General features: G+C 37.1%; 2 protein-coding genes across 2 annotated transcripts; one reads left to right on the top strand and one right to left on the bottom strand.

Annotated features, from left to right (window-relative positions):
- Positions 1-227: 227 nt before the first annotated feature.
- LOC141611909 (elongation factor 2) lies at positions 228-4,232 on the top strand. The gene is made up of 4 exons (XM_074430561.1): positions 228-541; positions 1,221-1,292; positions 1,398-1,485; positions 1,607-4,232. Exons 2-4 carry the CDS (start codon positions 1,290-1,292, stop codon positions 4,045-4,047), a joined length of 2,532 nt encoding a protein of 843 aa, XP_074286662.1. The 5' UTR covers positions 228-541; positions 1,221-1,289; the 3' UTR covers positions 4,048-4,232.
- An 18,359-nt stretch (positions 4,233-22,591) lies between these two features.
- LOC141615080 (uncharacterized) lies at positions 22,592-24,269 on the bottom strand. The gene is made up of 4 exons (XM_074433640.1): positions 24,124-24,269; positions 23,461-23,986; positions 23,284-23,373; positions 22,592-23,177 (listed from the first exon to the last, which is right to left on the bottom strand). Exons 2-4 carry the CDS (start codon positions 23,677-23,679, stop codon positions 22,944-22,946), a joined length of 543 nt encoding a protein of 180 aa, XP_074289741.1. The 5' UTR covers positions 23,680-23,986; positions 24,124-24,269; the 3' UTR covers positions 22,592-22,943.
- Between the last annotated feature and the right edge of the window lie 306 nt (positions 24,270-24,575).

Genomic DNA, 24,575 nt, shown 5'->3' on the forward strand with positions numbered 1-24,575 from the left:
AGGATTTCTAATATGGATATCCGATCCGAACTAGCACTTTGGATCAAATACCCGATCCGTACTCTGCCCTACCACTTACATTTTGTGAGAGGACCACTATCCGTTTTCAGTTTGTAACGGATAATGACCATCTTCAATGAGACGGACTGTTATAAGAAAGTATTATTTTAACATCATCCAACATTAACCCGACCTATATTTTAAACCGACCAAAAAAAGTCCAATCCAATTTACAAAAAATAGGTTGAAGGGTGTGAAATGACGTCCGATTATTATAGCCCCTGGTGAATGGTGGATGTTAGCTAAAATGAAGAAATGTAGTCGTGGATGCATCTTGGCCATTCCCTTTTTGTTAGATGGTCGATGAATGGTTCGAAACTTCGAATATCCTACGGAGAGGGGCAGTTTGGTCTTTTAGAAAAAAGAGGCTGCTAGGGTTTTTAGTACAAAGCAATACCGAACAAGTATAAAAGTATGCTGCAGCCGTCTCTTCATTTCGTTTCCTCATCTTCGTAATCACTCTCTTTCTTCCTCTCCTCAGGTTCTCCTCTCGACTTTCTCTCCTCTACTTTTTATTCCATTTTACTTCGTTTCATTCTATTTGATTTCAACATTTGCTGTTTTTGTTTTGCAATTCATATGATTATTATATCATGTAGATTATATTCATTTATTTGATTCATATGAGTAATTGTCTCTTTATCAATTATCATGTTTACAATTAGTTAGCAGTAAATTACGCGTTGATAAGCTCTCGTATCATTTAATGATTTTATGTACCATTTAATGAATTTATCCTATTGAGTAGTTCAATCTGTTATAATCGTCATGTGCAATCTGGTAATTAACGCCAAATTCCTCGAGGAGAATGTAAGACGGATGCTTGTTTTGTGTAATGGTTTGATTGAGCTTGTCGTCTCACTCTAAGTATTTTTAAATCGGGCCATTCAATTTTTATTTTAATTGATTGTGTGTGGTTGTGATCATTTCTCATAAAAACAGAGATTTATTTCCGCTTTACAATGTTATATGTGGTCATTAATATGAAGTGCGTGTCTTGTATGTTGCGAGATTATTACTCAAAAACAATTGTTAAAGCGGAAATAAATCTCTGTTTACATTGTAGGCTTTTTGAACCAGGGTTGTTTTTCTTTTGAGAATTTTTGTCAGTTTGTTTGTTTTTTGAGATCTATGTAATGACTTTCGTAATTTCCATGCAGGTTTTGTTGAGGACCCTTATTCGAAAATTTGGTTATTGGCTTTGCCCGTGAATTATCTAAACAGCAAAAATGGTAAGCACATTGTGCTTTTTAGTTAGTGTGTACTGAACATTCCGGCTTTGTTTTTTGGGTGAGTGATTGTCTTCCTATTCTGATGTTCATTTTGTGAAACTTCAGGTCAAGTTTACGGCAGAGGAGCTTCGTGGGATTATGGACAAGAAAGAGAACATCCGTAACATGTCTGTCATTGCCCATGTTGACCATGGTAATGCTTCCTTCTATTTTGTTTTTGTATTTAACTGTTTTATAAATTTTGTTGGTAAAACAATTGTCATCAATTCTATAAAGCTTGCTTATAAACTGATTTTTCTTTTGTTGTTTTACAGGAAAATCAACCCTCACTGATTCTTTGGTGGCTGCTGCTGGTATCATTGCCCAAGAAGTGGCTGGTGATGTTCGGATGACTGATACTCGTGCAGATGAAGCTGAGCGTGGTATCACCATCAAGTCGACTGGGATATCATTATACTATGAGATGACAGATGCGGCTTTGCAAGCTTACAAGGGGAAGCGTGATGGCAATGAGTATCTGATCAATCTTATCGATTCGCCTGGGCACGTTGACTTTTCATCTGAGGTTACAGCTGCTCTGCGTATCACTGATGGTGCACTTGTCGTTGTTGACTGTATCGAGGGTGTCTGTGTCCAGACTGAAACCGTTCTTCGCCAAGCTCTTGGTGAGAGAATTAGGCCTGTTCTGACTGTTAACAAGATGGATCGTTGTTTCCTTGAGCTCCAGGTTGATGGAGAAGAGGCTTACACAACCTTCCAGAAGGTTATTGAGAATGCTAATGTCATAATGGCTACCTATGAAGACCCTCTTCTAGGTGATGTCCAAGTTTACCCTGAGAAAGGGACAGTTGCTTTCTCAGCTGGTCTTCATGGGTGGGCATTTACTCTCACCAACTTTGCTAAGATGTATGCCTCTAAGTTTGGAGTTGACGAGTCTAAGATGATGGAGCGTCTTTGGGGTGAGAACTACTTCGACCCAGCCACCAAGAAGTGGACTACCAAGAATTCTGGTTCTCCCACTTGTAGGCGTGGTTTTGTTCAGTTTTGTTATGAGCCCATCAAGCAAATCATCAATATTTGCATGAACGATCAAAAGGATAAGTTGTGGCCAATGTTGACCAAGCTTGGTGTTCAGCTGAAGTCTGAGGAGAAGGATTTGGTGGGTAAAGCATTGATGAAGCGTGTTATGCAGATTTGGCTGCCAGCAAGCAGTGCTTTACTTGAAATGATGATCTATCATTTGCCATCCCCGGCAACTGCTCAAAAGTATCGTGTCGAGAACTTGTATGAAGGGCCCATGGATGATCAGTATGCTACTGCTATCAGGAATTGTGATCCTGATGGCCCTCTGATGCTTTATGTCTCGAAGATGATTCCAGCCTCTGACAAGGGCAGGTTCTTTGCTTTTGGTCGTGTGTTTGCTGGGAAGGTGTCAACCGGAGTGAAAGTTAGGATCATGGGCCCCAACTATGTTCCTGGTGAGAAAAAAGATCTGTATGTCAAAAATGTCCAGAGAACTGTCATTTGGATGGGAAAGAAGCAGGAAACTGTTGAAGATGTGCCTTGTGGAAACACTGTCGCTTTGGTTGGTCTAGATCAGTTTATCACCAAAAATGCCACTTTGACCAACGAGAAGGAGGTTGATGCTCACCCAATCCGAGCAATGAAGTTCTCTGTCTCACCTGTCGTCCGTGTTGCTGTTCAGTGTAAGGTTGCATCTGACCTTCCGAAGCTTGTTGAAGGTTTAAAACGTCTTGCCAAGTCGGACCCTATGGTTGTCTGTAGTATTGAGGAGTCTGGTGAACACATCATTGCTGGTGCTGGTGAACTCCATCTCGAGATTTGTTTGAAGGATCTTCAAGACGATTTCATGGGTGGAGCTGAAATCATCAAGTCTGACCCTGTTGTCTCCTTCCGTGAAACCGTTGTTGACAGATCTATCCGTACTGTGATGAGTAAGTCCCCAAACAAGCACAATCGTCTTTACATGGAAGCTAGGCCACTGGAAGACGGTCTCGCTGAGGCCATTGATGATGGAAGGATTGGCCCAAGGGATGACCCAAAGAACAGGTCCAAGATCCTTGCTGAAGAGTTTGGTTGGGACAAGGATCTCGCTAAGAAAATCTGGTGTTTTGGCCCCGAAACCACAGGCCCAAACATGGTGGTGGATATGTGTAAGGGAGTCCAGTACTTGAATGAAATTAAGGACTCTGTTGTTGCTGGTTTCCAATGGGCTTCCAAAGAAGGTGCCTTGGCTGAAGAGAACATGAGGGGTATCTGTTTTGAAGTATGTGATGTGGTTCTCCACGCTGATGCCATCCATCGTGGTGGAGGACAAGTTATTCCAACAGCTAGAAGGGTCATCTATGCTTCCCAGTTGACTGCCAAGCCAAGGTTGATGGAGCCTGTATACCTAGTTGAGATCCAAGCCCCAGAGGGTGCTCTTGGTGGTATCTACAGTGTGTTGAATCAGAAGCGTGGGCACGTGTTTGAGGAGATGCAGAGGCCAGGAACCCCACTTTATAACATCAAAGCTTATCTGCCTGTGGTGGAGTCTTTTGGTTTCTCGAGCACTTTGAGAGCTGCAACCTCTGGTCAAGCATTCCCACAATGTGTGTTTGACCATTGGGACACGTTGAGTTCAGATCCTTTGGAGGCGAATTCTCAGGCAGCTAGTCTTGTTTCAGACATTCGTAAGAGGAAGGGATTGAAGGAACAGATGACCCCGCTTTCCGACTTTGAAGACAAGCTGTGAGAATGTTGTTAGGAGCTGGTTTCCTATGTTACTGCATTTTGTAGTTTGTTAGACGTTCAACTTTTTTTTGGTACGTTTAGTTCTTATGGAACTACTATTTCATGGGATGTAGTATGGTTTTAATGCATTAGTGTTATGCATGCTTCTCTGCAATCTGTGCTTAGAAATATACAGAGTATTTGTTATATGATGGCAAGTTATTTGCACGAGATACCGATGCAACGAATGGGTAGTATTCAATTGTGGAAGTTTCATTCCAAGCCTCAATCAACTTGGTAGCACCAATTTATATTTGATCCATGGTGGCAAAGCCTGGACCACAGACACTCAAATCATAATCGGTCGTGTTAAATATCGTCAACATTTTTACTAAGGGGTCGTTTGGTTGCATGTAGGAAGTTGCATTGCCTAGGAAGTGATAAATCACTTTGATTGCATAAAGGAAATGCAATTCATGTAGGCATTCCCACCTATCTACGGGGACCTAGGTAAGCAACTTCCTCCATTATGGAGGAATTAGAATTCCAAGGTAATTCTATTTCATGTGAATTGGGGTAACCAAACAAGTTACCCATTTTGCAATTCACATGAATTGGAATTCCCGTGTTATTTAATGGGTAACCAAACAACCACTAATTATCGTCGACAATTAACACATCTTTCCGATTTTGCCCCTCATTAACTTCCCCTTGCGTTGTCTATCTCTCTCTCCCGAATCTTTCTAAAACAAAAAAGACGGTTTTTCGGAAAAATATCGCAATTTAATTTACAAACTTTTTGATTAAAACGGTTTTAAACATACGGTAACAACGATCAAGTTAGTAACGGTTTTAAAAATATTTTCGTCCAATTTTTTTTTTTTTCCTGGGGACGAAAAATATTTTCGTTCGGACCACGCTTGGACGAAAATGTTTTTCGTCCGATTTTTTTTTTCGTCTGGACGAAAATATTTTCGTCTGGACGAAAATATTTTCGTCCGGACCTAGGTTTGGACGAAAAATATTTTCGTTTTCGTCCGGATTTTTTTTTTTTTTTTGAAAAAAAAAAATTCATTTTCTGACTTAGATTAATTTTTGCCGCGGTAATCGATAATCGCTAATCCATTCTAACAATAACGATTCTATTCTAAACCACCTAAAACTACTAACTAATTACAAATTTTTAAAAAACTAAACTATTTTAGATTACTTGTCGTTTGGTGGCGGAATTGAAGTGGTGGTGACGAAAATGTCGTATTTGAAAAAAAGATGTTAAAATATTGAAAGTTTAGAGTGAGGAGTATATTAGGAAAGTCATTAAAAAATGTCGATGATAATTAGTAAAATGTCGACGATGTTTAGCAGGTTAGTATAATTCCTATAGCCAGGCCTGATATTGAGGTAATGATAATCATGGGCGGATCTAGGGGGGCCCGGGTGGGCACGTGCCCACCATGAAAGTTCAAGAATATATATTTGTATGTGCAGATAATTATCAAATAACTATTGTATCACAGTTGGTAGAGGACTTGAGCTTATAGGAGGACTTCCAGTGTTCGATTCCTCCAACATGCGTTTTTATATGAAAGCTCTTGTGGTGTATTTTTAGCATGGCAAATGTTTGAACCACTGAGCCACTAGGTGTTCAATGGTTAATATCTAAGTAAAATGTGTTTTATTTTAAATGAGACATCCTATAAATTACATTTTGTAAAAGAGTAAATAATTAAGAATTTTTTGTGATGTATAACGAAAATTTAGCTCATTACTTTTTTATATTTTATAGAAAAAATAAATTATAATATGTATAAAGTGCCTTGTACGAAGTAAAATGGAAGACAATTTGTTAAAAAATAATTTTATGCCCCCCTGTTCAAAAATCGTGGATCCGCCCCTGATGATAATGATGTTTACTCTCCCTTGTATTAAGAATGACTGGAACATGCTTTTGATTAGGATCTCCTTCAACATATGTCGTAGGAGGTGGATTGGTTCATACAAGAAGTTATATTTAGAAAACAAAGTTCTCGTGCTGCTGCTACCATCCCCCTACTATTAAGAGAATAAAAATTATCTTAGTTTTCCCTCTAAAAAGCATCTAGCTAAATAAGGTAATAAATAAAATTTTCTTTCATTACATTATTATCTTTTCAATGAATATATCCTTATAAATAAACTCTAATTTTTTAAATAAATTCATAATTATGATTTTTTCATTAAAATTAAATAAAATTGATATTAAACTATAAAGTATAAGTTGCTAAATTTTTCGGTAATGCAATAATTATTACTGTAGAGAATAACTTGACATATGCTTACTATTAGCTTCGTGACAACAAACATTCACTAAGAATGCCCAGCTTGCAAAGAAGGTAATTAAATTGCGGAGCGCCCAACGCCATTAGTGAAAATATCAGCAAGTTGCTCGTGCGTAGAAACATGAGCTGACTTTATCAAACCTTCGGTAATCGTATCATGAACAAAATGAGAGTCGATTTCAACATGCTTCCTACGTTCATGAAAAACTAGATTACGGGCAAGATGTAAAGCCGACTGACTATCACAAAACAAACTCATAGGAAGAGTTAAAGAAACGTCCAAACTGACCAAGAGACCTTTGAGCCATTTCAATTCACAAACTAGAGCAGCCATAGACAGGTACTCAGCTTCAACGGAGGAAAGAGAGACGGTATGTTGCTTCTTGGTCTTCCAAGAGATTGGCGAACCGCCAAGGAGCACAAACCATCCTGTAGCCAATCGACGAGTCAAAGGATCACCAGCCCAGTCAGAATCGCACCAACCAGAGATGGTAAACGCACTATCAGAAAGCAGAAGAATTCCTTGGCCCGGACTACCCTTTAGGTAACGAACAACAAGTAAAGCTGCCATCGTATGTTCCTGGCGCGGCTTATGTAAAAATTGAGAAAGAACCTGGACAGCATAGCACAAATCTGCTCGTGTTACCGCAAGATAGACCAGTCGACCAACAAGTCGACGATACGACTCTGCATCGTCTAAAAACGCACCTTCTGCAACCCCGAGTTTGTGGTGTTGCTCAATAGATGTAGAAGATGGTTTCGCACCAAGTAAACCCGTCTCATAAATAATATCAAAAACATATTTTCGCTGATTAATATAAATACCCTAGGCACTACGAGCCACTTCAAGACCGAGAAAGTATTTTAGCGGCCCTAAATCTTTCATATGAAAACAATTCCCCAAATACGTCTTGAAAGCAGCGATAACAGAAGCATCATTATCGGCAAAGACGAGGTCGTCAACATAAATAAGAAGGAAAAGACGTACCTCACCCGGCGAGTAAGAAAATAAAGAGTAATCGGAATACGACTGATGAAAACCATACTCTCGGAGAGCCCTAGCAAGCTTGGCAAACCAACAACGAGGTGCCTGACGAAGACCATATAATGACTTCTTTAAATGACAAACTTTGCCTTCCTTTCCCCGACTGAATCCAGGGCGAAGCCGCATGTAGACTTCCTCATTCAAGTCACCGTGAAGAAATGCATTATGGACGTCCATTTGATGTAATTCCCATTTTTTTATAGCCGCAACAGCTAAAAATGCCCGAATAGTACCCATTTTGACAACAGGAGCAAATGTTTCCTGGTAGTCCAATCCTTCTGTTGGGAAATGTGTCCTCAACAATAGTGCGATCACATGATTTAAATGTCATTATTAAATCTCATTTTAAGAATACAATTGGGAAGTAATATTGTTACTGTCAACTGGTCAACATATATCGGTAATGATTGGCTGACTAGAGTTTGACATTACTGTCGTGTGACGGTGGTGATCAGTTGACCCCCTAGGTCATACCTAAAGGGCAATACACTTAATTGATTATTTAATTAATCGTATAACGTTGCGAGTTGATTAAATTACTTGAAAATTGACGGACGATTTTGGAAGTAAAATTTACGTATCAAATTGAAATGTGATTAAATGAGATACGGTCTGAGTAATTAAATTGTATAATTACTCGGATGAAATAAATTGTTTATATGTAACAATTAAAATGAATGAATTATTATAAATTCAATCAGTTGAAATTTATAAATTGGTAAAATATTTTGGCACAAGTAATTATGAAATTACTAAGTCAATTTTTGTATGTGACGTATTTTTATTAATACGTTGATTTTTAATATGTTAAAATACATAACAAATATATGTGACATGTAACATGTAACATATTGACAATTGACAAAAATAATATGGGATCCATATTATGTCAAGTCTTAGAAAAAAATTGGGGAGAATTAAGCTAGTTAATTATTTTATTTAGTTGATAAAACACAATGATGAAAAATGCAAGTCTAGGCATGCAAGCCTATTGTTCTTGTGAAGAACAAATTTTTCATGCATTGGCTCCCCAATAGCCATCCTCTTACACGGTTTTGGGGAAGACAATTGCTTTTGTTTTTCTCTATATTTTTACCAAATAATAGACTAAAAGCTAGTGTATCATATTCATTCCACTTCACTCATCCAAAATAGAAATTCTAGAGAAATAAAATCCTCTCTTTATCTCTCATCAAAACCGAAATAATTCAAGTGTTATACATTATTTTGGTTCAATTTTCTACTAAGATTAATATTATACTAGTTCTTATAATATTAATTAGATTAAGTGTTAAGCCTTGGGTATAAAGCTTGGGGAGAGATCTTATTCTTAGATCTTGTTCATCCATTGGAATAGCTCAAGAACAAGTAGAGAAAGGTGATCTCTCTTGTGCCCAATATTGCCGAAATATTGAATGTAAGGACATTATTTCTCTTCTTTTATATTAATGTTTGCATGCATAAGATCCGTTTTAATTTTATGACTAAATTATTTTGACATATATGAGTATGTTAACATGTATAAAGATCTACATTTCCTTCAATTGGTATCAGAGCCACGGTTGTTTGCATGCAAATTGGTTAAAAGTTTTTCCGAGTTATATGAATAACAAAATAAAACTTGTAAAATTTGTGTTATTATGATATATCACGAAATAATTACATGCATGTTAATATTTCTGGTCCTAAAGTGTTTTAGGATTTTTTGGTTAATTTTTCGGATTTTTATTGTTCATATTTAATAATAATGACATTTAAATGTGATTTTATGAGTAAAAATGTCATTTTTGGTCGAAAATTAGCTATACTTCGAATTTTAAGTTGATCTTTGGATATGTTATCACATATATTATTTTGAGATAACCTGTAATTTTTCATAATTTTTGCACTTGTTATGCTCGAAAAATGAATTTTTCATTATTAAATATGAATTTAAGAGAATAATAGGTTAATATGATTTAAATTTCGAATCTGGTCATAGAAAATTTATATGTTGTCACATGCAATTTTACAAGATGTGTGTAAAATAATTGGCTATAAAGAAGTCTTTTAGCATGATTTATGAATTTTTGAAGAAAAATGGCATAAATAGTGACATTATTAGTTGAAAATTAATAAAACATAACCTATGACTAAGGAAAAACGTCTAATGTTGCATTTTATTATATTTTTCAGATCTAAAATTGAAAAGTTAATGAATATAATTTTTCCCATGTTTTTATGATTATTTTATTAAATATCGATAAACCGCAACATTGTTTTTCCGGAAAAATTTCGAAATTTTTAACCTAAGATTTTGAACATTATGAGTGTCATGGATTTTTTCCAGAATGTTCATGAATTTAAATTTCAAATTTTGAATTTATTTGAAATTTTTGGATTTATTTGAAGTTTAATGGCTTATTTTTGTAATTTTTGGTCCATTTATGAACAATTTTATAAATAAAAGTTAATTATGGTCAAATTACTAGTGGAGACTATATTTTGAGTCCTAAGAGGTTAGGGTAATTAACTTATGCATAAATATGAGTTTGTGCATTTTTGTGATTATAAAATGTTGAAATCACGCAAATCCGTCAAAACCGAGTAATATACGATATTGGCTAATTAAAGGGCGATTTAGCATAAAAATTGAGCATGTTCATACATAATATAATGCTGCATTTTCTTATGATTGTCATAATTTTAATTTATGTAATTTTGAATTATGTAATTTTACTTAGTATGGCCTTAGATTTTAATTGGTATTTCCCGAAATGTATGGGAATATCGATTCGGTTGTAATTTTTATTGTGATCTCGTATCACCGTTTTGTAATATTTAATAGATTTATTTTATTTTAGTTACAAATGTATAATAGGAAATTATGTAATTTATTATGTAATTTTATTCATTCCGGAGTTCCATAAGACGGATTACTTCAAGAATGGCGATACATAAAGACGGTGTTACCTCGAGATGCGTGCCACAACCGAAGTTCAAGGGACCAATGGAGTTGGTTTCCGAATATGTAATAGATTAATAGTTTTTCTATTTTAGGAAAGGCCATACTAGGATTTATTTATTTTATGCTTGCATTTTATTTTATGTCACATGCATCGCTAAATCGCCATAACTAAACATGCATTGTTATTTTATCGAGTCTATCGACCGTGTCAATTAGAATTATCGTAGTTCACCGCTTTAGTTCACTTAAAACGTGATAGATAATAAATTGACATGACCTCTCGCTAAAACAACTAATTGAGACATAGCCTTACCAAATAGTAGAAACCATGAAAACCTATTTCGCGAGGGAGTGCACTCGGCTACCCCGGGGTACAAACCTTGTTACGTAGGGGAAGTGGGTGATAAATGTCTAATCCACTGAATTCATGTTGATGAGGGTTTCATCGGCTACCCCGTGCCTAAATTAATATGGGTTTGGATAATGGACACATTTATTCGAAATTTGGATTGAACTCAACAAAAGTAATTGATAAGGGTTTCATCGGCTACCCCGTGCCCTTGTTGATGTGTTTTGGGCTATAGATAAATATTAGAGTAATTTTATCGACCAAGAGTTCTAAAAGTAGAATCGATTAAAAGGTTAATCCACCGAGTTATATTGATGAGGGTTTCATCGGCTACCCCGTGCCTAAGTTGATATGAATTTGGGTCTTGGAATCATTTATTATAGTTGGGTAGAGGTCACTATATAAATGTTCATATCTTGTTAAACTTGCAAGTATGATTTAAAAAGACAAATGTTAATATTTCCTTTCCTCCATATTTGTAGTGCATTACAATGAATCCAACAAATGCTACCGCACCAATTACTATTGAGTCATATCACCATGTTCTTGACGACGTATGCTCCAACAATAATTTCGATACAACTAGAGAACTTCATTTCGGGATAGGTTCGGATGGAAACCTAAATTTCATCACTTCTTCTAAACCACCCACTACTACTAGACCTCGTGTGAGTCCGTCTCAGGAAGACTACCTCATACGATCTATAGGGTCTTTGTCTCTGGAAGATAAAGATGCCAAAGCTAGTGGGAGCTCTAGCAATCAAGTTCTTGCTTCAAAGGGCAAGAGGTTCAAGAAGAAAGCAAAGAAAGTCAAGAACTTCAAGCAAGTTAATGATGAGTGCCATTATTGCTATGGCATGGGACATTGGCTTAGGAATTGCCCTATGTATTTGCGAAATATAAGGGAAGGACTCATTACTCCAAAAGGTACAATTCCTAAAGAAATTTATGTTATTGATATAAATTATACTTCCACTACGACATGGGTACTAGATACCGGTTGTGGTTCTCACCTTTGTAATCATTTACGGGGTTTAAGAGATGTGGAGAGGCTTAGCAAGGGAGATGTGGATCTTCGACTTGGAAATGGAGCTCGGGTAGCGGCCGAATCCAAAGGAACTTATGTTCTAGCTTTGCCAAACGGTTTTGAGTTGTATTTGCATAATTGTTTTTATGTTCCTACGCTCTCTAAAAACATTATTTCAATCGCCATGCTAGACATGGACGGTTTTTGTTTTGTCATTAAGAACAATCGTTGCTCTATTTCTAGGAATGATTTGGTTATTGGCCAAGCTTCTTCCATTAATGGCATTTACATTTTAGAGACCTCAAATCCAACAAATGATATTTATAACATACAATCAAAGAAACTCAAAACAAGTGACCCAAGTGAAGCGTTCATTTGGCATTGTCGATTAGGTCATATAAACGAAAATCGCATCAAAAGATTAATTTCTACTAATGTGATTACACCATTTGATTATCAATCATTTGGTACATGCGAATATTGCCTACTTGGCAAAATGACTCGTAATCCTTTTAGCGGTAAAGGGACACGAGCTAGTGAACTATTGGGACTCATACACACCGATGTATGTGGACCAATGACTATCACCGCTCGTGGTAATTATGACTACTTCATAACCTTCACCGATGATTTAAGTAGATATGGGTATATCTATTTGATGAAACATAAGAGTGAAGCGTTTGAGAAATTCAAGGAGTTTCAAAACGAAGTAGAGAACCAATTGAACAAAAGGATTAAGGCACTACGATCCGATCGTGGTGGTGAATACCTTAGCCTTGAATTTGATTCACACTTGAAAGGTTGTGGTATCATATCACAACTTTCTCCACCTGGAACACCACAACTAAATGGCGTTGCCGAAAGGAGAAATCGAACCCTACTTGATATGGTTCGATCCATGATGAGTCAAACCGAGTTGCCGAACTCGTTTTGGGGATTTGCAATCCAAACTGCAATTCTATCTTTGAATAATAGTCCCACTAAAGCCACCGAAAAGACTCCATTTGAGACATGGAAAGGAAGAGTTCCTAATCTATCCTATATGAAAATTTGGGGATGTGATGCTTACGTCAAGGCTAAACCCGACAATAAGCTTGCCCCAAGATCCGAAAAATGCATCTTTGTAGGTTATCCTTTAACCTCTCGAGGTTACTGCCACAAACCGAGATAGAGACGCAAGAAGATGTTCCTTCGTCGTCTAACGCGGTTGCACCTCCTCCACTAAGAAGGACGGGCCGAGTAATTCGCCATCCCGATCGGTATGTGGGACTTATCGAGGAAGATGGAACACTCGATGTGTTGCTTATGGAAAGTGACGAGCCCGCCACCTACAAGGCCGCAATCTCTAGTCCTAATTCCACCTTATGGCTTGAAGCCATGAAATCCGAAATGGATTCTATGCTTGAAAACCAAGTTTGGGACTTGGTAGATTTGCCTAAAGGGGCAAGACCCCTCCAATGCAAATGGATATTCAAGGTCAAAAATGGCATAGAAGGACATGACGATGTCTACAAAGCTAGGCTAGTGGCAAAAGGATTTACCCAAGTCCAAGGTCTCCATTATGATGAGACCTTCGCCCCCGTAGCCATGCTAAGATCCATACGGATTATGTTAGCGATCGCCGCATTTCATGACTATGAAATTTGGCAAATGGATGTCAAAACCGCTTTTCTAAATGGGCATTTAGAAGAGGAGGTGTACATGATACAACCCGAAGGTTTTGTTGATTCTAAAAATCCTAACAAGGTGTGCAAGCTTAAGAGATCCATTTATGGTCTTAAGCAAGCATCTAGAAGTTGGAATCATCGATTCAATCATGTTATAAAAGAAAATGGTTTCACTCGAAATATTGAGGAACCATGTTTATACATGAAATTCAGTGGGAGCAATGTTGTATTCCTAATCTTGTATGTCGATGACATACTACTCATTGGAAATGATATTCCAATGTTGTCTTCAGTTAAGAAGTGGTTAGGTAACCACTTCCAAATGAAGGATTTAGGAGAGGCACAACGCATATTAGGTATCCGGATCTATAGAGATAGACCCAAGAGGATATTGGCACTTAGTCAAGAGTCTTATGTTGATAAGATTCTTCGACGATTCAGCATGGACAAGTCCAAAAGGGGTTTGGTACCAATGGTAACCGGAACAATATTGAGCGGACTCAATGTCCCTCCGAACCCCATGATGTTGAACGCATGAAGTTGATCCCTTACGCTTCCATTGTTGGATCAATCATGTATGCCATGATATGCACACGTCCGGATGTCTCGTATGCCTTGAGCATGACGAGTAGATATCAAGCGAATCCAGGTGAGAGTCACTGGATTCTTTGTCAAGAACATCCTTAAGTACTTGAGAAGAACTAAGGACTCTATCCTTGTGTTTGGAGGAGACGCTGAGTTGCGTGTTACAGGATACACGGACTCAAGTTTTCAAACAGATAGAGATGACATGAAATCACAAGCTGGTTTTGTTTTCATGCTCAATGGTGGTGCCGTAAGCTGGAGAAGCTTCAAGGAAGTCAGAATCGCGGATTCAACAACGGAGGTGAGTACATTGCGGCATCGAGGCGCCAAGGAAGCCATGTGGATCAAGCAATTCACGGAAGGTCTAAAAGTAGTACCTACCGCCGATGATCCCATCACTCTCTATTGTGATAATAGTGGGACGATCTTCCAAGCTAAGGAGCCAAAGTCTAGTAATAGATCTAGACATGTACTTAGAAAGTATCATGTAATAAGAGATTTCATTGAAAGAAAGGAAATTGCGATTTGTAAGGTTGGGACGGATGACAACATAGCCGATCCGCTCACCAAGCCTTTATCGCAGGCTAAGCATGATGGGCATGTTACGTCCATGGGACTTAAACGTGTACCAAATTTTTGTTAGATTTTGAAATGAAATAAAAGTGTTGTTTTTGTTCATGTTCATAATCACATTTGTCTTTTATCTTTAATTTATACTTTGTTACATCCAAACGGGTTGTGGAGACAATTGAACCCCGTTAAAGTGAACACGGATTAACATAGTATTTGCCCATAGTCACTTGTATGGGGTGACGTCTCGAAGTGACTAGAGTGTGAGGCGATTGATGGCAAGTTCAAGTGCCATAGAGTCATGTGAGATGACTAGTCGATCACATAAAGATCTGTTAAGAATTTTTTTGTCGGGCCTAATGACCGCTTATAGAGTTCGGCAAATTTATATAGCCTGGTCGTGGCGAGAGCTACTATAGTATTCAAATGAGTCGATTCTTTTGACTAAAGACTATTCTCCTAAGATGGCACAGTTTCAGATTAACTTTGATTTGTGTTACTACGACCTTCGTAAATGGGGTCAAATGGGCATATTTTGGGTTATGATGGCTGTGGCTAGTCGAAGGGAATGAGTGCGATAGGAATTGTCCACCCCTAGTCAGGGTTATAACAATATCTCAGGGCCACTCGAGGAGTAATGAACTGGAAATGCGTGGCCACGCTCGGAAGGTATCCAGAGTGGATAAATCCGGTCAATCGGTTATTCTCCAGATCGAGGAAACCACTCTCGATATGATCACTTGCAAGTACGACCGAAAGACACCTTGCATTGAGTGGGAGATAGTAATAGGACAAGAGAATTGGTGACGCACACTTGTCGAGGACAAGTGGGAGATTGTTGGGAAATGTGTCCTCAACAATAGTGCGATCACATGATTTAAATGTCATTATTAAATCTCATTTTAAGAATACAATTGGGAAGTAATATTATGTTGTCAACTGGTCAACATATATCGGTAATGATTGGTGACTAGAGTTTGACATTACTGTCGTGTGACGGTGGTGATCAGTTGACCCCCTAGGTCATACCTAAAGGGCAATACACTTAATTGATTATTTAATTAATCGTATAACGTTGCGAGTTGATTAAATTACTTGAAAATTGACGGACGATTTTGGAAGTAAAATTTACGTATCAAATTGAAATGTGATTAAATGAGATACGGTCCGAGTAATTGAATTGTATAATTACTCGGATGAAATAAATTGTTTATATGTAACAATTAAAATGAATGAATTATTATAAATTCAATCAGTTGAAATTTATAAATTGGTAAAATATTTTGGCACAAGTAATTATGAAATTACTAAGTCAATTTTTGTATGTGACGTATTTTTATTAATACGTTGATTTTTAATATGTTAAAAATACATAACAAATATATGTGACATGTAACATGTAACATATTGACAATTGACAAAAATAATATGGGATCCATATTATGTAAAGTGCCGAAAAAAATTGGGGAGAATTAAGCTAGTTAATTATTTTATTTAGTTGATAAAACACAATGATGAAAAATGCAAGTCTAGGCATGCAAGCCTATTGTTCTTGTGAAGAACAAATTTTTCATGCATTGGCTCCCCAATAGCCATCCTCTTACACGGTTTTGGGGAAGACAATTGCTTTTGTTTTTCTCTATATTTTTACCAAATAATAGACTAAAAGCTAGTGTATCATATTCATTCCACTTCACTCATCCAAAATAGAAATTCTAGAGAAATAAAATCCTCTCTTTATCTCTCATCAAAACCGAAATAATTCAAGTGTTATACATTATTTTGGTTCAATTTTCTACTAAGATTAATATTATACTAGTTCTTATAATATTAATTAGATTAAGTGTTAAGCCTTGGGTATAAAGCTTGGGGAGAGATCTTATTCTTAGATCTTGTTCATCCATTGGAATAGCTCAAGAACAAGTAGAGAAAGGTGATCTCTCTTGTGCCCAATATTGCCGAAATATTGAATGTAAGGACATTATTTCTCTTCTTTTATATTAATGTTTGCATGCATAAGATCCGTTTTAATTTTATGACTAAATTATTTTGACATATATGAGTATGTTAACATGTATAAAGATCTACATTTCCTTCACCTTCCACCTGATGATTCCCAAAAACAACAAGATGCGCTTTAAGACGTTCAATAGTACCATCAGATTTATATTTAATTTTGTATACCTAGGGACATCCAAGGGCCTTTTTATCAGGCGAAAGGTCAGTCAGCTCCCACGTTTCATTGCGTTCAAGAGCTTCAATCTCGTCTTTCATGGCAGCACACCACCCCTCATCACGAATGGCCTCTTTAAAAGAGGGTGGTTCAATACCAATAGTAACAGCTGCAAGGCAGTGACGATGTTTCTCAGAAAAAATATGACTGTCAATATAATTTGCGAAAGAGTAAGGCGTACCTGAGGGCGACGTTGGTGAACTCGGTGAGCTAGAAGGCGGGGATGGAATTTGTGCGGTACCAAGAACATAACCACGAAGCCTAGAGTTGGGAAATTTAAGACTATGACCACGGCCTAGGCCATTATTGGTAGCATTATCCTCATCCGTGGCCCCCCTCGGTGGCAGCCCCACTCACACCAGCCTGAGTAACCACGTCCGTGGCCTCCTATGCCGTATAAACCCCCCTCTCATCACCAACATCACTAGCGGCAACATGACCCGTATCATCAACCAATCCACTATCATCAACCGCCCCATTAAACAGCTCATCCAAGGAAGTAGTAGATGGCGTGGGGACAGAAGACACAACCGGATCCACATGAGCAAAGGGAAAGGAAAGCTCATGGAAGACAACGTCACGAGAGACAAAGTACAACTCCGTCTCAAGATCATACAACTTCCACCCCTTCTTATTATGTGGATAACCAACAAAGATACACTTACGACCTCTTTTCTCAAATTTATCACCACGTGTATTTTGGTTATGAGCAAAACAAAGACAACCAAAGACACGCAAATTTGTATAAAACGGAGACACACCAAATAGACACTCATAAGGAGTCTTATGATTAAGTAGAGGAGACGGAGTACGATTAATCAAATATGCTGGAGTAAGAATACACTCACCCCACAAAGTCTTAGGTAAATGTGCCTGAAAAAGAAGGGTCTGAGCAACATTCAAAATATGACGATGCTTGCGTTCGACACGACCATTTTGTTGAGGCGTGCCAATACAAGACGTTTGAAAATGAATCCCATGTGCAAAAAAATAGCCCGCCATACAATTAAACTCAGTACCATTATCACTTAGCACAGTTTTGACACGTTTAGAAAATTGAGTGTCAACCATGGAAAGAAAAGTCATGAACATATCCATGACTTCCGCCTTATCTACCAATAAATATACCCAAGTAGTGCGAGAATAATCATCCACAATTGTTAAAAAATACTTCGCACAACACGAAGAAACAATACGGTAAGGTCCCCATAAATCACAATGAATTAGTTCAAACATGTCCAAAGCACGCTTAACATTATTAAGAAAACTACTATGATGTTGTTTCGCAAAATGACACGTATCACAAACTATATTTTTATTGTAATGAAAACTACTAGCAAAGGGAATAGTTTTGACCACTTTATCAAACGGATGCCCCAGTCGTTGATGACAAAGAGCAAGAGAACCCGTTTCAGTCACTTGATTCAACACCAAAGGCCTAGCATCCGCACAAATCCAATAAAGTTCATCCCGCAGCTCACCTACTCTAATAGTCGTCCTGAAAGAACGGTCCTGAATAAAACAAGAACTCTTACCAAATTCAAAAATATAGTCATGATCAGAAGTAAGCTCTGAGACAAATATTAAATTATAAGTCAACCCGGAACATATAAAACACGACTTAGGGTAATGGATTTATTAATGTAAATTGAACCCATGATCGTGGAAACGACCTATTGTCCATTGGTAAGACCAACAAGGCGAGGAGAAATCGTAACCTGATCTTCCAAACATGTCAAGTTACCAGTGACATGATTAGAAGCACCGGTGTCAAGTATCCAAGAACACATACCGCTCAAACGATCATTAGAAAGAACAGAATTAGTAGAAACACCGACCGTCACCATATGAGCTTGAACCGAGGTACTCGTGCTATCAGAACCACAACCATGACCCGTGCTATCAGACCCACAACCAGCAAAGCCCGAACCCAATGCAGCACCAGACCCATATCCACGTGAGCCTCTTGTTCTAGCACGACGGAATTCAGCTAGTGTGTGAGGCCTGTCACCCCACCATTCCAGAAATTTTTGGATTTTAATATAACAATTAGTAATATCAGGACCCGAGTCTCATAATACGAACAATAGAACTGGCGCCGTTCACCACGTTCCTTGTCACGCAAGGCACGCCAATCAACAGCGGGGAGAGGAGGAGCTGACGTGGCAAAAACAACCATCTCAGACACATTGAGAGCAGGCTCGATAGGGGCACACAACCGTTCTTCCTGTAAGACGGCATGATATGCCCTATTAAGGGAAGGTAAGGGATCAAGTTGGAATTGTTGAGATCGTATATTAGCATACAAAGTGGCGTCGAGGCCCATAAAAAATTGATGTAATCGTTCATTATCAAGTCGTTTAATTGCAACGGGACCAATCTGACATTCGCACTTAACACATTTACAAGCAAAAGGGGGTTCGTGCATGACAATGGAGTCCCAAAGAGCTTTCATTTTGCCATAATAAGTCGTAACATCCATACCTTTAGACTGTTTACAGCTATGCAATTGAGTTTTGAGACCATGAATCTTTGTGCCATCGACAACCGCGAACTGGGCTTCCAATTCAGATCAAAGTACAACAACATCTTCAACGTATGATATTGTATCAAGGAGCGATGGATTAATGGTATTTCGAATCCACTAAACCAAGGTACAATGAACAACCTCCCAATTTTTGAGATAAAACGAATCACTTGGCTTTTTGATCGAGTCATCAACGAAACCGAATTTTCGACGAGACTTCAATGACATCTTCATCGAATTTTTTCAATCGTCGTAATTATCGTGACGAAGAACAATGTTTGAGATTTTAGCGCTTGGAAGATCGTGGGAACCAAGGTAATAAGGGCTAGAAAACTCGAGCTTCGGTGGCTCATGTGGCTTCCCGTCACCAAACATGGCGGCGACTCGTATGATTTTCGTGGTGGTTTTTGTTTTAGGTTAGGGCTTTGTTATTTTTGTGAATAGAAATCCCTGATACCATGTTAAGACGATATGAGGAGAACGTTCTGTTGTATTGCATTGGGCAAATCGGCTTATTATTACATAGATGGTCTCATACAATGGGCCTTGATAATATCGCTTCATATAATAGTATTTATCAATATATTCCTAATAATTTTCATGTTTAAAATGCCCCTCCCTTGACCTTTTGTTATGTTTTTACTCATATGAAATCACTCCTACCTTTCTTCAAACACAAATTCTCATTATAGACGGGAGATATCCGTCTATAATTATAGACGGGCCAAATATCCACATACTTTAAGCGTAAGACAAGCAACAAGTTGCATGGTGGGGCCCAAAAATGTCACCACTTTAAGCATATATGACTCGTCTTTCACTTTAGGCGGATACATCCATCTACAGTGAGACTAATTGTTCTTTAAATTTGTGGTAAAATTTCTCTCTTCATTATCTTCAATGCTTGAAAACAAATTTAGGATATTTTGAAGGTTAATCTCTCTCGATTTAGAGCTTACATATGGTTCAATGTATTTTTTTTATGTTAATTTGAAATTGTATTTAATTGGAATTGAAATTAGGGTTCTTATTTTGATGCCTTCAATTAAATAAAAAAAGTGAGGGATTATCGCAAATTAGGGTTAAGTGAAATTAATTATCGCAAATTAAAGTTAAGTGAATTTGATAGATTTAGGGAGGGATCTTGTTGCCTTCGATAATGAATATGATAAATTAGGGATTTAGTGAATGAATATGTTCTAAGATATTTTCGGCAATTATTAAATATAATATTAGATATATTATGGAGATAATTATTACATTATTTTAGTAAATTATAATTTACTTGCTTGAGAATAGTTATGGTAATTAGTTACAATAAGATTGGATTAATGACTAAAATATTATAATCGTATGAGGTCACATATAAGCACAATTAGGAAATATTATTAGTCCTACCAGGATACAGATTTAAGGCACTGGTTTTAGGAAAGGAATAGGAGTACTTTCCTTATTCCACCTAGACTCTATTTTAAAGGGTTATAGAGTAATGAAAAATAAGTAATTTTTTTTTTCAATGAGAAATCACAAGGGAAATACATATTATTATTCATATATACCGCCTCCCTCAGGCACCCATAAAAGTAAGAAAACAAGGGAAATACATATTATTATCCATATATCCTTCTCATCCGTAATAGCAGACGTGGCTTTCCGAGTTGTACTTGTGGATCGAGTAGAGGAGCAACAAGTGGAGCTCTCCGATGTCTCCTATAAGCTATTTGAAGAATTTACGCTTCAAGACGTAACATTTTTTTTTTCTTTAAGATTCGTATTATCGTTATGCATGTGATCCTAGGATAGACGGTAGAAAATTATTTCCTGAAATTCCGCTTTCACATCTATATAATCCTACAGTGGTATCAAGCCACTTGCATAAGATTTTATGATCATAATAATGTTAGTTTATTATTTTATTCAATTATGCAATAGATTTTAAACATGGAATAATTTGTATGATTATAATGGTGATATTAATTGATTGGATTAAAAAAAAACTCTTTTTACTGTTCACGTGAACACTACTCAGCGGTACTGTTCACACGACAATTCAGACGTAAATCTTTATCATCAGGTCCAAGTGCCGAATTTAGATGACAAAGAGTGTTTTCTCGAGTGTAAACGACGTTTTAAATAAAACTGCAAAGCATGTTGGACGTTTTTTAGCCACATTCGAACGTCTTGATTGTATTTTTTTCTGACTTTTTTCTAGTTGTTTTTGGAATTTACTCAATTTGGTTGACATTTACAATGGTTGTATTGATTCTAATTTGATTAGGATATCTTAGAAATCCTAATTTGATTGGGAGAGTTGTTTAATTATATTTACAAACAAAACAAAATAAAATTTTTAATTATGCAAATTATTGTTAATAATGATGATTATTCCATGTTAAAGTGACAATAATTGAATTAAAATAATAGAAGTTTTGTATAGTTTATTAGTACTTAATTGTGAGGCAATGTAACTATTCTGTTGGGTTTTGATTGTCTGATTAATAATTAATTAGATAATGTTTGCATTTATTATAAGTTATTATTTTTATGATTTGATTCATTTTTTGTCTGTCTTTATTGTGATTTAATTATAATTTTAGAGTTTATCATGGGAAAATTTGCATGACTAATTTGGAGATATTAATTGATTGAATTTTTGTTAAGGAGGCCGTAACACTACAAAATAAACACGGAAAACAGACGGCCTAATTTCATCAATAACGGGCTTTATCTGTCCGAAACACGGGTTCCTGATGGTTTTTCCGTCAGGAATTGACGTCACTACGATTCGTCAAGAAAAACGGGTTCCTAACGGTTTTTCCGCCAGGATTTTAAATTTATGACGGAATACTGGCGGTTATTCCGTCAAAGCCCTCATCTAAGATGGGCCAGTTCTGACGGAAAATCCGTCAGGAAATAGGAATTCTGACGGATTTCCGTCAGGGAAGTCAACATTCTGTTGACTTACTGACGGAATATCCGCCAGGTTTGTTGATAATTCTGACGGTTTTTCCGTCAATAAGGTCAACTAAATGTTGACTTTCCTGACGGATTTTCCGTCAGGAATATTAAAGGCAGTGGCTGAAAACAGCAGCTTGCTGCCCAGCCACAATGCCCATTTTGCATTGCTTTAAACCAAACGAATACAACAAACCTGCAATAAACCATATACAACCGTCGACCGCGAGGCAGAAATCCATTTTCATGTCGACCGCAGGAGCGAGAATCAAGAGTAGACAACAAAATTAACCAAAGAAAACTGAACACGATTGGAAGAAGGAAGTGGTTACATAGATAAAGTCTCGCAAAACAATGTCTTTTACATACCAACTAAAATATTAAGCTACAATCATAAGTTTCTAACCTAAGATAAAGTTTTAACATACAAACATAAGATAAAGACTAACATACTAACATAGACGACGATACTAATTATTGCCTAGAGGCTCAACGGGATCACTACTTCCAAAGCCATGCCCGCCATCCGCATAGTCATCTCTATGAAAAGGGGTGGGGAAACCCGAGCATGAGTGAGGGGCTTGAAATTGCTGCATCTCAGCCCAAGCCTTTTGCATGGCTGTCATCTGTCCAGCTTGGAGACAGACTGTTTCTTGAGTGCTGCGAAATTGTTCTTCAAGAGCTAGTGGTGCGGCTCACTCATTGTTCATTTGTGTGGCAATTTGAGAGACCATGCTAGGAGCATAGGAGAACGATCGACGAGCACCTTTGTTATATGGAGGTTCATACCACACTTCGGCCCTTTTATCTCCGGTCCCGAATAGCCTTGACTTCTTGTCAAAGCCATTGACAGCGTTGTAGTACGACCGGTACTCGTCTGGAGCCTCTCCAATGGACGTTGGTCGACTCATCTCTTCCTTGAAAGCGGCCTGAAAAACAACAAATAAGGAAGAAATGATATTATATTTATAAATGAGGGAAATACAATAAATATTAACATTAAAAATGAGAAAAATACAATAAATATTAACTTACGTGTGTCTGAGCAGCTCGAGGATTAACCCACTCGCCCTTCTTTTTTTTCCTGGTCTTCTCAAACAACTTGTGGGGTGTGGCGGACTCGCCCTGAAAATAGCATAACAACATAAATTGATTATATTCGGCAATCATTAATTCTAACCAATTTGTGAAAATAATAAATACAATACTTACCAATTCCTTGAATACATCGTAGCAACTCTTCCGGCCTAGAGTGTGGGTGACCAATGCATTCCCGTCTATAGCACCCGACCTTCTATTTGTCGCGTTTATTTTTGAAATTTTGGTAAATTCAAGATCTGATTCTTCCTTACTCTTGAGCGTCTCCCACCAAGTGGCGGGGACCCACTGATGTTTTTTCTTTGAATATTTGAGTTCATTAACAAGCAACATAATCCGCCTCGTGACCGCCTTTTGCCAGTCATGCTTAGGGTCATAGTTAGGGTAGACGGACTTCACATGTCTCTGTTTCAAAAACAAGTGTTTTATTAGTAATAGAAAAGATGACCTTAATTACAAAAATAAAATAAAATTTATTGACGTAAAGTAAATAGGTAACTTTCAAATTATCCTAAACCAAGTCCACATCTTCATGTGCTGTGCATGGCTCGCCTCACTCCAATTGGTGAAGAACTCGTCATCTGTGATGTTATTAGTGAACGCCTAAGTGACATAAGCTTTGATAGCCTTGTCATTCCACCTGAAAATTAAAACATACATACATATATATATATATATATATATATATATATATATATATATATATTAGAAATTCAAATATAATTATTTAAATGATATATTTTTCATAAAGTAAAAATAAAATAAAAAACCACTAACCATTCTCCACCTTCTGCAGTCTGTGAGAGAATGATCTTCATGTTCTCATGTTCCGATGTTGGATTCTGAACATCTGCGTCATTAGTAATCTCGTCGTTCTCCTCCTCACGACGAGATCCACCCCTACTAGCACTCCCTATTATCTTTCGAAAGAAATTTGCCATAGACACTAATTATAAACAATGCAAATTCTTAGTCCAAAAAAATCGTTAGTACAAATTGTTAGTCCAAAAAAAAAAAATTATCTCCATACACAATAACTATATAATTTAACAATGCAAATTGTTAGTTCAAAAAAATGGAGTGCCATAAACACTAATTACGAACAATGCAATCAAATAAACTCCTTAAAAGTGCTTCAAATTTAATTGAATGATTAAAATTCATACATTTAAATGAATTAATTAAAATTCATACATTAATATTGTAGAATTACAACTAGTCCCCTCACC

This window comes from Silene latifolia, chromosome 11, assembly GCF_048544455.1.
Source record: "Silene latifolia isolate original U9 population chromosome 11, ASM4854445v1, whole genome shotgun sequence".
In the NCBI taxonomy this organism is placed as follows: domain Eukaryota; kingdom Viridiplantae; phylum Streptophyta; class Magnoliopsida; order Caryophyllales; family Caryophyllaceae; genus Silene; species Silene latifolia.

Excerpts from the sequence above, each read along its gene's own strand:
- LOC141615080 (XM_074433640.1), bottom strand. The coding sequence starts at position 23,679 with ATGTTGCTTGTTAATGAACTCAAATATTCAAAGAAAAAACATCAGTGG. Across the intron at positions 23,374-23,460 it reads ACGATGTATTCAAGGAATTG|GGCGAGTCCGCCACACCCCA; the intron begins GTAAGTATTGTA and ends TGCTATTTTCAG. Across the intron at positions 23,178-23,283 it reads CTCGAGCTGCTCAGACACAC|GCCGCTTTCAAGGAAGAGAT; the intron begins GTAAGTTAATAT and ends GTTGTTTTTCAG.
- LOC141611909 (XM_074430561.1), top strand. Across the intron at positions 1,486-1,606 it reads CATTGCCCATGTTGACCATG|GAAAATCAACCCTCACTGAT; the intron begins GTAATGCTTCCT and ends GTTGTTTTACAG.